This window comes from Mauremys mutica, chromosome 20, assembly GCF_020497125.1.
Source record: "Mauremys mutica isolate MM-2020 ecotype Southern chromosome 20, ASM2049712v1, whole genome shotgun sequence".
Taxonomy (NCBI): domain Eukaryota; kingdom Metazoa; phylum Chordata; order Testudines; family Geoemydidae; genus Mauremys; species Mauremys mutica.
Genome location: NC_059091.1, coordinates 25,250,232 through 25,263,902, shown reverse-complemented (window position 1 = coordinate 25,263,902; position 13,671 = coordinate 25,250,232). Strand labels below are relative to the sequence as shown.

At 66.2% G+C, this 13,671-nt stretch overlaps 1 protein-coding gene across 1 annotated transcript in view; it reads right to left on the bottom strand.

Moving 5' to 3' along the window:
* Positions 1–656: 656 nt before the first annotated feature.
* COL5A3 (collagen type V alpha 3 chain) overlaps positions 657–13,671 on the bottom strand; it is a 60,976-nt gene continuing 47,961 nt past the window's right edge. Inside the window, exon 57 of the mRNA XM_044995250.1 lies at positions 657–806. Coding sequence (XP_044851185.1) covers positions 657–806 — 150 coding nt within the window. The remainder of the gene's footprint in view (positions 807–13,671) is intronic.

Sequence of the window (13,671 nt, the reverse complement as noted above, 5' to 3'; positions counted from 1 at the left end):
CCCGGCGTGTTATGCCCAGTCCAGGACCGACCCCCCCTTCCTGCCCACATGAGCTTGACCTGTACGTGATTGTGTCCAGGGAGCGGCAGCACCCCAGTGCCCCCCAACAGCTCTGGGAGGGGAGTGGGGTCTAGGGGTGAGAGGGGGCAGGGCTGGGAGCCCGGACTCCTGGGTTCTATCCCGGCTCTGGGAGGGGAGTGGGGTCTAGGGGTGAGAGGGGGCAGGGCTGGGAGCCCGGACTCCTGGGTTCTATCCCGGCTCTGGGAGGGGAGTGGGGTCTAGGGGTGAGAGGGGGCAGGGCTGGGAGCCCGGACTCCTGGGTTCTATCCCAGCTCTGGGAGGGGAGTGGGGTCTAGGGGTGAGAGGGGGCAGGGCTGGGAGCCCGGACTCCTGGGTTCTATCCCAGCTCTGGGAGGGGAGTGGGGTCTAGGGGTGAGAGGGGGCAGGGCTGGGAGCCCGGACTCCTGGGTTCTATCCCGGCTCTGGGAGGGGAGTGGGGTCTAGGGGTGAGAGGGGGCAGGGCTGGGAGCCCGGACTCCTGGGTTCTATCCCGGCTCTGGGAGGGGAGTGGGGTCTAGCGGTTAGAGTGGGGGTGGGGCTGGGTGCCAGGACACCTGGGTTCCCCCTGGAGCCAGGCCAGGCAGCCACAGCACCTCTCAGGGGCCGGTGACACTGGTTCCCCCCCAGCTGTCGGGATCTGTCGTCACGGTCTGTAAACAGGGAGGCGGGACTGGCACGTTCCCATCCCGGAACCGGGGCAGCTGGTAAGAGCCGGAGGCGACGGCTGGGATCTGGAGCCGGCAGGGCTGGGACCCAGAGGGGGCAGCGGGCAGGGCCGGCTCCAGGCTTGGGGCGGACGCCGGGGGGCGCTGGGCCGGTCCCGGGAGGGCGGCAGGCAGCTCCGGTGGACGTCCCGCAGACGAGGGTCCGCTGGTCCCGCGCGGCTCCGGTGGAGCATCCGCAGGCCCGTCTGCGGGAGCAGCGACCGGCAGAGCGCCCCCCGCGGCGTCCGCCCTGCTTGGGGTGGCGAAATGGCTAGAGCCGCCCCTGGCAGCGGGGACCCCGCGGGGCGGCTGGGCTCTCCCCGGGCCACCCGCACACGGGCCTAGAGGGGACCCGCCCGCCCCTTCCTCGCCCGCAGAATCCCTGCCCTTTGAAAACAGAGAGTATCTGAAAACAAAGGCTCAGCATGTGTGAGACCCTACAATAACAAACCCTCCCATCCACTGCCCCCTCCACAACCTGCCACTGCCCCCCGCAACCCTACAATAACAAACCCTCCCATCCACTGCCCCCTCCACAACCTGCCACTGCCCCCCGCAACCCTACAATAACAAACCCTCCCATCCACTGCCCCCTCCACAACCTGCCACTGCCCCCCGCAACCCTACAATAACAAACCCTCCCATCCACTGCCCCCTGCAACCCTACAATAACAAACCCTCCCATCCACTGCCCCCTCCACAACCGGCCACTGCCCCCCGCAACCCTACAATAACAAACCCTCCCATCCACTGCCCCATGCAACCCTACAATAACAAACCCTCCCATCCACTGCCCCATGCAACCCTACAATAACAAACCCTGCCATCCACTGCCCCCTCCACAACCTGCCACTGCCCCCCGCAACCCTACAATAACAAACTCACCCATCCACTGCCCCATGCAACCCTACAATAACAAACCCTCCCATCCACTGCCCCCTCCACAACCTGCCACTGCCCCCCGCAACCCTACAATAACAAACTCACCCATCCACTGCCCCATGCAACCCTACAATAACAAACCCTCCCATCCACTGCCCCCTCCACAACCTGCCACTTCCCTCCGCAACCCTACAATAACAAACCCTCCCATCCACTGCCCCCTCCACAACCTGCCACTGCCCCCCGCAACCCTACAATAACAAACCCTCCCATCCACTGCCCCATGCAACCCTACAATAACAAACCCTCCCATCCACTGCCCCCCGCAACCCTACAATAACAAACCCTGCCATCCACTGCCCCCTCCACAACCTGCCACTGCCCCCCGCAACCCTACAATAACAAACCCTGCCATCCACTGCCCCCTCCACAACCTGCCACTGCCCCCCGCAACTCTACAATAACAAACCCTCCCATCCACTGCCCCATGCAACCCTACAATAACAAACCCTCCCATCCACTGCCCCATGCAACCCTACAATAACAAACCCTCCCATCCACTGCCCCATGCAACCCTACAATAACAAACCCTCCCATCCACTGCCCATGCAACCCTACAATAACAAACCCTCCCATCCACTGCCCCCCGCAACCCTACAATAACAAACCCTGCCATCCACTGCCCCCTCCACAACCTGCCACTGCCCCCCGCAACCCTACAATAACAAACCCTGCCATCCACTGCCCCCTGCAACCCTACAATAACAAACCCTCCCATCCACTGCCCCCTGCAACCCTACAATAACAAACCCTCCCATCCACTGCCCCATGCAACCCTACAATAACAAACCCTCCCATCCACTGCCCCCCGCAAACCTACAATAACAAACCCTCCCATCCACTGCCCCATGCAACCCTACAATAACAAACCCTCCCATCCACTGCCCCCTCCACAACCTGCCACTGCCCCCCGCAACCCTACAATAACAAACCCTGCCATCCACTGCCCCCTCCACAACCTGCCACTGCCCCCCGCAACCCTACAATAACAAACCCTCCCATCCACTGCCCCCTCCACAACCTGCCACTTCCCACCTCATCACTACAATAACAAACTCACCCATCCACTGCCCCATGCAACCCTACAATAACAAACCCTCCCATCCACTGCCCCCTCCACAACCTGCCACTTCCCCCCGCAACCCTACAATAACAAACCCTGCCATCCACTGCCCCCTCCACAACCTGCCACTGCCCCCCGCAACCCTACAATAACAAACCCTCCCATCCACTGCCCCCTCCACAACCTGCCACTGCCCCCCGCAACCCTACAATAACAAACCCTCCCATCCACTGCCCCATGCAACCCTACAATAACAAACCCTCCCATCCACTGCCCCCTCCACAACCTGCCACTGCCCCCCGCAACCCTACAATAACAAACCCTCCCATCCACTGCCCCATGCAACCCTACAATAACAAACCCTCCCATCCACTGCCCCATGCAACCCTACAATAACAAACCCTCCCATCCACTGCCCCCCGACCCCTCCGCAACCTGCCACTTCCCCTGCACAACCCTACAATAACAAACCCTCCCTGACACTGCCCCCTCCACAACCTGCCACTGCCCCCCGCAACCCTACAACAACAAACCCTCCCATCCACTGCCCCCTCCACAACCTGCCACTGCCCCCCGCAACCCTACAATAACAAACCCTCCCATCCACTGCCCCCTCCGCAACCTGCCACTGCCCCCGCACAACCCTACAATAACAAACCCTCCCTGACACTGCCCCCCCTCCGCAACCCTACAATAACAAACCCATCCCGGCCGCACAGCATTTCACTCTTGTAGGGGAGTGGGGGCTGGTGGTGAGAGGGGGGTGCGGGATGGGAGCCCGGACTCCTGGGTTCCACTTCTGACTCACACTGTGTCCCTGGCACACGTCTCTTCCCTGCTTCGTCCATGTGAAAGGAGGAGACCGCCCTGGCTGCGGGTGCTGGGTGTGTGCACACGCGTGTGCGACACGGGGTGGCTGTGAGGCACTTTGCTCCCCTCTGGCACAAGCGGGGGCTGCGCGTGCGAGCGCTTGTGAACTCGGAGCGTTTGGCTTGTAGCCCCCGAGTGTCCCCCAAAGCGCAGCCCCGGGTGCCAGGCCGGGCGGGGGCCGAGTCCTTGGGGAGCCCGGCTCCCGGCCCCGAAATCCGCCCCCGGGCTTTGCCGCCAACCGCGGCCCCTCCCCGGCCAGCCGAGCCGAGCCGAGCCCAGCCCAGCGTGGGGACCGGGCTGCGGGGCTGCCCCGCCCGGAGCCGCCGGCCCCCCATGCCCGCCCGGGGTCCCCCTCGCGCTGCCCCGGACTCCTGGGTCCCCCGGGCCATGCAGTTCTCCTTCAGCGAGGCGGACGTGGGGCGGCACCGGCTGGGCAAGTCCGTCAGGTCGGTGAGCGGGGGGGCCCCGGGGGGCAGTTGTGTGTGTGCTTGAGGTGAGTGTGTCAGTGGGGGCCGTGCTGGTGGGAGTGGGAGTGTGTGCACGGGCGCTCCTGGTGAGTGTGTTTGTGCACGTGCACTCAGGGTGAGACTGTCCCCACGTGTCCACTCACGGTGAGTGTGTGTGTTTGTGAGCCCATTCAGGGGGAATGCGTGTGCACTCTCGGGTGAGTGCGTGTGTGTGTACACTTGGGGGGGCGACTGTGTGCATGAAGTTTTGGGGCGTGTGTGTGTGCGTGCACTCTCAGGGGAGTGAGTGTGTGTGTGCTCACTTTCGGGGTGAGTGTGCGTGTGCACTCGGGGGGGAGTGTGCGTGTGTGTGCACTCTCAGGGGCAAGTGTGTGTGTGTGTGCACTCTGTGGGGGGTCAAGTGTGCGTGTGTGTGCACTCTCTGGGGGCGAGTGTGCACTCTCTGGGGGGCGAGTGTGCGTGTGTGTCCACTCTCTGGGGGCGAGTGTGCACTCTCAGGGGGCGAGTGTGCGTGTGTGCACTCTCAGGGGGTGAGTGTGCGTGTGTGCACTCTCAGGGGGGCGAGTGTGTGTGTGCGCACTTTTGGGAGGGCAAGTGTGCGTGTGTGTGCACTCGGGGGTGAGTGTGCGGATGTGTGCACTCTCTGGGGGGCGAGTGTGCGTGTGAGAGCACTCTCGGGGGGCGAGTGTGCGTGTGTGTGCACTCTCTGGGGGGCGAGTGTGTGCACTCTCTGGGGGGGCGAGTGTGCGTGTGTGTGCACTCTCTGGGGGGCGAGTGTGCGTGTGTGTGCACTCTCGGGGGAGCGAGTGTGCGTGTGTGTGCACTCTCTGGGGGGCGAGTGTGCGTGTGCACCGATGCCCCGGGCAGTTGCGTTTAGGGCAGTGCTGCCCAGATCGATACCGTGACCTGTCCTGCCCCCGGCTGCGGGAGGCCCTGTTAAACCCTGACCTTGGGGTGGGGGGCCAGAGGGGGGCTCTGGCTGCGCCCGCTTGGGGTGCTCCCCGCCGGCTCCAGCTGCCGCCCGCTGAGCCCTGAGGGGCCGGAGCCGCTTGGGTCCCTCCCCTGCCGAGGCCGCTCAGTGACCCGAGTTTGCCGGGTCTTGGCTGCACGTTAATGAGCCTCTCGATTGGCAGCTGAGGCGCCCGAGCCCCTGGGGGGCGCTGGGGGGGGGATTTTGCGGGCTGAGCCCTGGTGCTGACTCTGGGCTGGGTGGGTCTGCGGTGCCCAGTGCAGGGGGTGGGGCTAGATCCCCGGGCAGGGCCCTGCCGTTGTGCCCTTGGCTCGTCCCCTCTCCGGTCGGGGGCCAGGAGGCAGCGAAATCCGGAGCCAGGAGCTGTATTTACACCCAGCCTGGCGGGTAACAACATGTCCTGGCTCCACTGCCACGGGTTCCCCTCGTGCCGCTCCGGTGCCACGGGTTCCCCTCGTGCCGCTCCGGTGCTGGGCACCAGCGACCCCCTGGGCACAGAGCAGCGGGGACGGGCGGCTTTGGGGTACGCAGGGCTGGCGCGTCCCTCGTCGCTGGCTCCCCATTGCCCCTGGTGACTGAGCCTGGGCCGGTGGGAGCCCCCCTCTGCAGGCTTGGAGCGGGGGCTGGTGGGACAGACCCTAGGCTGGCATGGAGAGCAGGGGGGCGTTTCACAGGATGCTTCACCTAAAGCAGGGCTGTAGGGTTAGCGGTCTGGGGTGGGGGTGCGGGGGCGGGCGCTGGGCTGGGCGCTGGGACGCCTGGGTTCTGTTCCCTGCTCTGCTGCCGATCTTGGACAAATCACTCCGCTGCTCTGTGCCTCAGTTTCCCACCTCTCTGTTTAGATGGGACAGGAGCTGCCTCTCACTCCATGTCTGGGCAGCGCCTGGCCCGACGGGGCCCTGATCTCGGGCGGGGTCTGGGCAGCGCCCGGCCCGACGGGGCCCTGATCTCGGCTGGGGTCTGGGCGGCGCCCGGCGCGACGGGGCCCTGATCTCGGCCGGGGTCTGGGCGGCGCCCGGCGCGACGGGGCCCTGATCTCGGCCGGGGTCTGGGCAGCGCCCGGCCTGACGGGGCCCTGATCTCGGCCGGGGTCTGGGCGGCGCCCGGCCCGACGGGGCCCTGATCTCGGCCGGGGTCTGGGCGGCGCCCGGCCCGACGGGGCCCTGAGCTCGGCCGGGGTCTGGGCAGCACCCGGCCCAACGGGCCCTGATCTTGGTTGTGCCTCGGGGGGTCTGGTGCCCCATTCAGCGGGTGTCTCTCTAGCTTTGCACCAAATCCCCTCTGACCGGACCCGGTCTCCCCTGCCCGGATGCCGAGGTTCTTAGGGCTTTGCCTGGGCTGTGGCTGCAGGGGTCTCCGTCACAGCTCTGCCTGTCCAAAGCCAGACCCGGACCTGTCCCCTGAGGCCCCAGGGAGAGGGGTCAGTGGCAGGGCCCGGGGACGGAGGGAGGAGCAGAGTGCGCTGAGCCAAAGCCTTGTTTATTCTGGCTTCACCTTTCTCCAGCAGCCTCAGTCCAAAGCCCTTTGCAAATATCCACGTGTTCAGCTTCACAGCGCAGCTTGCACAGGAGCCAAGCTTGAGCAACGGGTGGGGAAACTGAGGCACAGGGAGGGGAAGGGATTTGGTCAAGGTCGCAGACAGTCACTGGAGGAGAACAGGAGCCAGGCACCCTGACCACCAGCCCCCCTGCTCTCACCCCTAGACCCCCCTCCCCTCCCAGAGCTGGGGTTAAAACCCAGGAGTCCTGGTTCCCAGCCCCTGGCTATAACCACCAGCCCCCACTCCCCACTCAGAGCCGGGGAGAGAACCCAGGAGTCCTGGCTCCCAGCCCCCTGCTCTGACCACCAGCCCCCACTCCCCACTCAGAGCCGGGGAGAGAACCCAGGAGTCCTGGCTCCCAGCCCCCTGCTCTGACCACCAGCCCCCACTCCCCACCCAGCACCGGGAGAGAACCCAGGAGTCCTGGCTCCCAGCCCCCTGCTCTGACCACCAGCCCCCACTCCGCTCCCGGAGGCACCTGTTTTGCAGCCCTCTCAGCCCCCCGGCTCTTCCCGCCTGCTCCCCCCGCTGGGCCCTGAGGTGGGGGGGCCGTGCTGGGCTGAGCAAGGGGGTGTCGCTGGCGCCTTGTGCATCAGCTGCCCCTCAGCCTCCGTCCCCTGGGGGTGGGTGGGGTCTGCACATCCATGGCTCCCTCCTGGCCTGTCAGCCCTGGGATCGGGGTGGGGGGAAGGGATGCCCCCCCTTTTTGTGTCCTCTGCCTGTCAGGAGCTCCCAGCCACCCGCCCTCCCCCCATACAGCTGTGGCTGGCCCCAGGCGCTGACCTGGCGTGAACTCCAGCAGAAGAGCCCCTCCCCCCTGCCAAAAAACCCAACCCCACCCAGCCCTAATTGCAAACAGCTGGAGCCGCCAGACCCCTCCCTTCCAACCCTGGGGGGGGGCAGGGAGCTGGCTGGGTAAGTTCCCTCCCCTGTTCTTCCCAGCCAGCCCACCCCTGGAGCCATGTCAGCCAGTGTTCCCATCCCACCCCCACCCCCACTGCTATCCAGCCACCCAGGCAGCAAGGGATGTAGCCATTTTACAGATGGGGGAACTGAGGCATGGAGCAGGGCAGGGACTTTCCCCAGGGCTCCCAGCAGGGAGGCGGCAGAGCATGACTCCTGCGCCCCAGCCCTGTGCTCTGTCCGCTACTCCACGCGGCTCTCCCCTCTCGGGCTAGCCCAGGGGTGCAGCGTGGCTGGAAACCCAGTAACACCCTTGTCCCAAGGCTCCTCCCTGCCTCTCCTGGGGCTGATAACGCCCTGCGTCACCCCAGGGCTCCCTAATCTTATCTTATCACTTCCTGGCACCCCCTCGCTGGCCTCCCCGGGCTGACGTCAGCACCTGCCCTGCGCCAGCTGGGAGGCAGCTGCCAGGCAGTGCTGTGACCTGCCCGCCCCGGCCTGCTGCACAGGGTATGCGCGTGTGTGAGCAATGCGGAGTGTGCCCAGTGCCATGTGCATGCAGTGCAGTGTGTGTGCGTGCAGTGCAGTGTGTATGTGTGCATGTGCAGCGCAAGGTGCATGCAGTGCAGTGTGTGCGCTGTGTGAGCAATGCAGTGTGTGCCCAATGCCATGTGCATGCAGTGCAGTGTGTGTGCATGCAGTGCAGTGTGTATGTGTGCATGTGCAGCGCAAGGTGCATGCAGTGCAGTGCGCCCAATGCCATGTGCATGCAGTGCAGTGTGTGTGCATGCAGTGCAGTGTGTATGTGTGCATGTTCAGTGCAAGGTGCATGCAGTGCAGTGTGCACACCGTGTGAGCAATGCAGTGTGTACCCAATGCCATGTGCATGCAGTGCAGTGTGTGTGCGTGCAATGCGGTGTGTATGTGCACATGTTCAGTGCAAGGTGCATGCAGTGCAGTGTGCACGCCGTGTGAGCAATACAGTGTGTGCCCAGTGCTTTGTGCATGCAGTGCAGCGTGTACATGTGCGTGTTCAGTGCAAGGTGCATGCAGTGCAGTGTGCACGCCGTGTGAGCAATACAGTGTGTGCCCAGTGCTTTGTGCATGCAGTGCAGCGTGTACATGTGCGTGTTCAGTGCAAGGTGCATGCAGTGCAGTGTGCACGCCGTGTGAGCAATACAGTGTGTGCCCAGTGCTTTGTGCATGCAGTGCAGCGTGTACATGTGCGTGTTCAGTGCAAGGTGCATGCAGTGCAGTGTGCGCGCCGTGTGAGCAATACAGTGTGTGCCCAGTGCTTTGTGCATGCAGTGCAGCGTGTACATGTGCGTGTTCAGTGCAAGGTGCATGCAGTGCAGTGTGCACGCCGTGTGAGCAATACAGTGTGTGCCCAGTGCTTTGTGCATGCAGTGCAGCGTGTACGTGTGCGTGTTCAGTGCAAGGTGCATGCAGTGTAGTGTGTGTGCCACTGGGGGGGTGCACAAGGCGCATGTTTGTGTGTAGCACAGCAACGACCCTCCCAGCACCTGAGTTCCCCTCCCCAGGGGAGCTCCCAGTCGGAGTCTCCTCCCCTCACTGGGTGTCCTTCAGAGCCAGGGCTCCTGGGCTCTTTGCTCCGGGGAGGGGGAGGGTGTAGTGGGGGGGGGGGGCTGGAAGCCAGGACTCCTGGGTTCTCTCCCCGGCTCTGCCACTGTCCTACTGTGTGACCCTGATCAAGTCCCTTCTTCTCCTTATGCCTTTCCTGGGGTGTCCCGTGGGGGGGCCCTGTCCCCACGCTCCGGGATGGGGGGGTCCCAAAGCCCCTGGTGTCGATCCCTGTGAAAGGTGCTTTGCCCCCAGCCAGGGCCCGCTCGGCTGTGCTGCGCCGGGCAGGGGCTGGGGGGTTCCCCAGAGACGGGAGGCTCTGAGCTCCCGTTGCTGCGACAGGCTCGGGCCCCCGGCCCGCTGGGAGCTGGGCACGCAGAGGCTGCCAGATGGCAGCCCAGTTGCTGCTGGGGCAGGTCGGGTGGGTCCGGGGCTGCCTCCCCCCTGGCAGGGCTGGCTTAGGGCTCTGGCCTCAGGCCCACCCGGCCTGGGGAGCTGCTGGGGACCCCCCCCCCCGGGGCAGTGCAGGGGGATCCCAGCGCACGGGGTGGGGTGACCCCCCAGCCCCCTAGGGCTGGAGAGGGGACTAGGGGGCTGCTGCTAACGATGCTTAAGGAGTGCGGGTTAATGGGGGGGGCGGGGCAGGGGGCTCTGAGCTGGGACAGGCACGTGCACGCCCCTGTGCAGCTGGATTGGGGGCAGGAGGGAGGAGGCTGAGGCAGGTCGTGTGTGTGTGAGCCCCTCCCCCACTCCCCCCAGCAGAGCCGGCAAGGAAGACGGCATGGGGCTTACTCTGTGTGCGCAGTGGGTGTGCACCGGTGCACAGGGGTGTGCACAGGGGTGTGCACAGGGGGGCATAGATATGTGAAGTGCATGCATGCGTGCACAGGTGTGTGGGTGTGCAGCTGTGCGTGGGTGTGTGGTGTGCACAGGTGTGTGGGTGCACATGGATGTGTGTGCACAGGTGGGTGTGGGTGTGGACAGATGTGGATCTGAAGTGTGTGCGGGTGTGCACATGTGTGCACAGGTGTGTGCAGCTGTGCGCGGGGAGGTGTGGGCGGCTGTGCACACATAAGGGTGTGTGTGCGGCTGTGCGCGGGGAGGTGTGTGCGGCTGTGCACACATAAGGGTGTGTGTGCACAGGTGTATGCGGCTGTGCGTGGGGAGGTGTGTGCGGCTGTGTGCGGGGAGGTGTGTGCGGCTGTGCACACATAAGGGGGGTGTGCACAGGTGTGTGCGGCTGTGCGCGGGGAGGTGTGTGCGGCTGTGCACACATAAGGGTGTGTGTGTGTGCACAGGTGTGTGCGGCTGTGCGCGGGGAGGTGTGTGCGGCTGTGCACGGGGAGGTGTGTGCGGCTGTGCACACATAAGGGTGTGTGTGCACAGGTGTGTGCGGCTGTGCGCGGGGAGGTGTGTGCGGCTGTGCGCACATAAGGGGGGGGTGTGCACAGGTGTGTGTGGCTGTGCGCGGGGAGGTGTGTGCGGCTGTGCACACATAAGGGGGTGTGTGTGCACAGGTGTGTGCGGCTGTGCGCGGGGAGGTGTGTGCGGCTGTGCACACATAAGGGTGTGTGTGCACAGGTGTGTGCGGCTGTGCGCGGGGAGGTGTGTGCGGGGAGGTGTGTTCGGTTGTGCACACATAAGGGTGTGTGTGCACAGGTGTGTGCGGCTGTGCGCGGGGAGGTGTGTTCGGCTGTGCGCGGGGAGGTGTGTGTGGCTGTGCACACATAAGGGTGTGTGTGCACAGGTGTGTGCGGCTGTGCGCGGGGAGGTGTGTGTGGCTGTGCACACATAAGGGTGTGTGTGCACAGGTGTGTGTGGCTGTGCGCGGGGAGGTGTGTGCGGCTGTGCTCACATAAGGGGGTGTGTGTGTGCACAGGTGTGTGTGGCTGTGCACGGGGAGGTGTGTGCGGCTGTGCACACATAAGGGGGTGTGTGTGTGCACAGGTGTGTGCGGCTGTGCGCGGGGAGGTGTGTGTGGCTGTGCACACATAAGGGTGTGTGTGCACAGGTGTGTGCGGCTGTGCGCGGGGAGGTGTGTGCGGCTGTGCACACATAAGGGGGTGTGTGCGTGCACAGGTGTGTGTGGCTGTGCGCGGGGAGGTGTGTGCGGCTGTGCGCACATACGGGGAGCCAGCGGCCCAGCAGCAGCTCTCAGTCGCTCTGACCCGGCCCTGTTACGCCAGGTGCTGCACATCCACTGGCTGGGCTCTGTCCCTGCTCCGCCGCGCTCGGGGGTGTCTGTGCCGCTCACGCCCTGCCCCCAGTGAGCCCCCGCCACCCCCCCTCACCGGCCTGGCAGCCAGCTGGGCTCGCTGCTGCTTGTGGGGGGAGGGGAGGATGCAGAGGGACCTGCCCCCCGCCTCCGTCAGCAGCCGCCAAAGGGTTAAACTGTGGGGCTGAGTCACCCAAACACCTGGTGCGGCCCCCCTCCCCCCCACCAGGCCAGTGCCAGAGAGGGGCTCAGGCCCCCCCCAGCTCACAGGAGAGCCAGCAAGGCTGGCGGGGGGGGGTGTCTGAGCACAAAGCTCCTCCCCCCCCCGTGTTTGTAAATAGCATTGCCAGGGTGCTGCTAGGTGAACGTGTCGCCCCCCCACCCCCTGTCAGCACCATGATGGACACGCCCCACCTCCGCCGGTGCCCCTCACTCCCGACCCGCAGCCCCCCTCTAGCCCAGCCCTGCCCCCCCAGCTCCGCCGGTGCCCCTCACTCCCGACCCGCAGCCCCTGCTAGCCCAGCCCTGCCCCCCTAGCTCTGCCGGTGCCCCTCACTCCCGACCCGCAGCCCCCCTCTAGCCCAGCCCTGCCCCCCCAGCTCCGCCGGTGCCCCTCACTCCCGACCCGCAGCCCCCCTCTAGCCCAGCCCTGCCCCCCCAGCTCCACCGGTGCCCCTCACTCCCGACCCGCAGCCCCCCTCTAGCCCAGCCCTGCCCCCCCAGCTCCGCCGGTGCCCCTCACTCCCGACCCGCAGCCCCTCTAGCCCAGCCCTGCCCCCCCAGCTCCGCCGGTGCCCCTCACTCCCGACCCGCAGCCCCTGCTAGCCCAGCCCTGCCCCCCCAGCTCTGCCGGTGCCCCTCACTCCCGACCTGCAGCCCCCCTCTAGCCCAGCCCTGCCCCCCCAGCTCCGCCGGTGCCCCTCACTCCCGATCCGCAGCCCCTGCCAGCCCAGCCCCCCCCCCCCGGCTCTGCCGGTGCCCCTCACTCCCGACCCGCAGCCCCTGCCAGCCCAGCCCTGCCCCCCCCGGCTCTGCCGGTGCCCCTCACTGCCCACTGTGGCAGCTGGCTGGGTGAGCAGGGAGCAGGATGGGTCCCAGCAGACTTTCTGCGGGATTCGGGGTGAGCTCTCTGCTTGGGGAGCGCTAGACACTGGGTGCTGCACAGACCTGAGTCTCCGCAGGGCGGGAGGGGTTTCCCCAGGTCACCCAGCAGGTCAGAGCTGGGGACAGAACCCAGGTGTCCTGACCCCCAGGCCAGTGCTCGGAGATCCCCGGGCCCGACAGGTTCAGCGGCCCCGTGGTGACGGGGGCTGAGCCCTGAGCCCCTTGGGAGGGTGGGGGAGCCTCTCCCCGGGCGCAGACGTGTGTCTCTGGGGCTCAGAGCGACCCTCCCTGGGGGCACTGCACCTGGAGCCCCCCTGCCCCAGCTCCTTGCCAGGCTGGGCTCAGCGGGCAGCCCCCTCCCCCCCCCGGCCCCCACTCCTGCTGCCCCGGCTGCTCCCCAAGCCCGATGGGTGCCAGAGACGCAAGGGGGGGCCCTTCGATGAGAGCAGCCAGCCCCTCCCCTCACGGTCTCTGTGGGGGCCAGCAGGGCTGCAGCTGGGGGGAATCCGGTCAGGGGCTGAGGGCGTCTGACCTGAGATCCAAATAGGGTGGGGACAAGTGAAGTGTGCAAGGTCACATGGGTGTGCATGGGAATGCATGTGCAAGGGGTGTGTCTGTGTGTGCACCACTGCCCTCTGCTGGACACACTGTCACGGCCGCTCATGTTCCCTGGGCAGACTCCTCTGGGGAGCTGGAAAACGGCCCCAGGAGGGTGATTTACTAGTGAGCAGGTCAGGCTCGGCTAGCGGGGGCTGCGGGTCGGGAGTGAGGGGCACCGGCAGGGCTGGGCTAGCGGGGGCTGCGGGTCGGGAGTGAGGGGCACCGGGAGGGCTGGGCTAGTGGGGGCCGCATGGCAGGGCGGGGGTGGGTGGGGAACAGGGCATGAGCGGGCAGGGCTCGGGGGGCTCGGGGGGTGGGGAACATGCTGGGTGGGGCAGGAGGAAAGCGTCACTGGAGGAGAAGGACATGGGGAGGTGGGATGGGGGAGGGGAGTGGGGTGTGACAGGGAAGGGACAGGGGAGCTGGGTGTGATGGGGAGGGGAGTGGGGCGTGACGGGGACGGGCAGGGGAAGCTGAGCGTGGTGGGGAGGGGCCACGGAACTGGGTGTGGTGGGGGAGGGCTGGGAGGACCTGAGCATGGTGGGGGAGGGGAGTGGGTTGTGGGAGGGGAGGGGGCAGGGGGAACTGGGTGTGGTGGGGGAGGGGCAGGGGAACTGGGCGTGGTGGGGGAGGGGAGCTGGGTGTGGTGGGG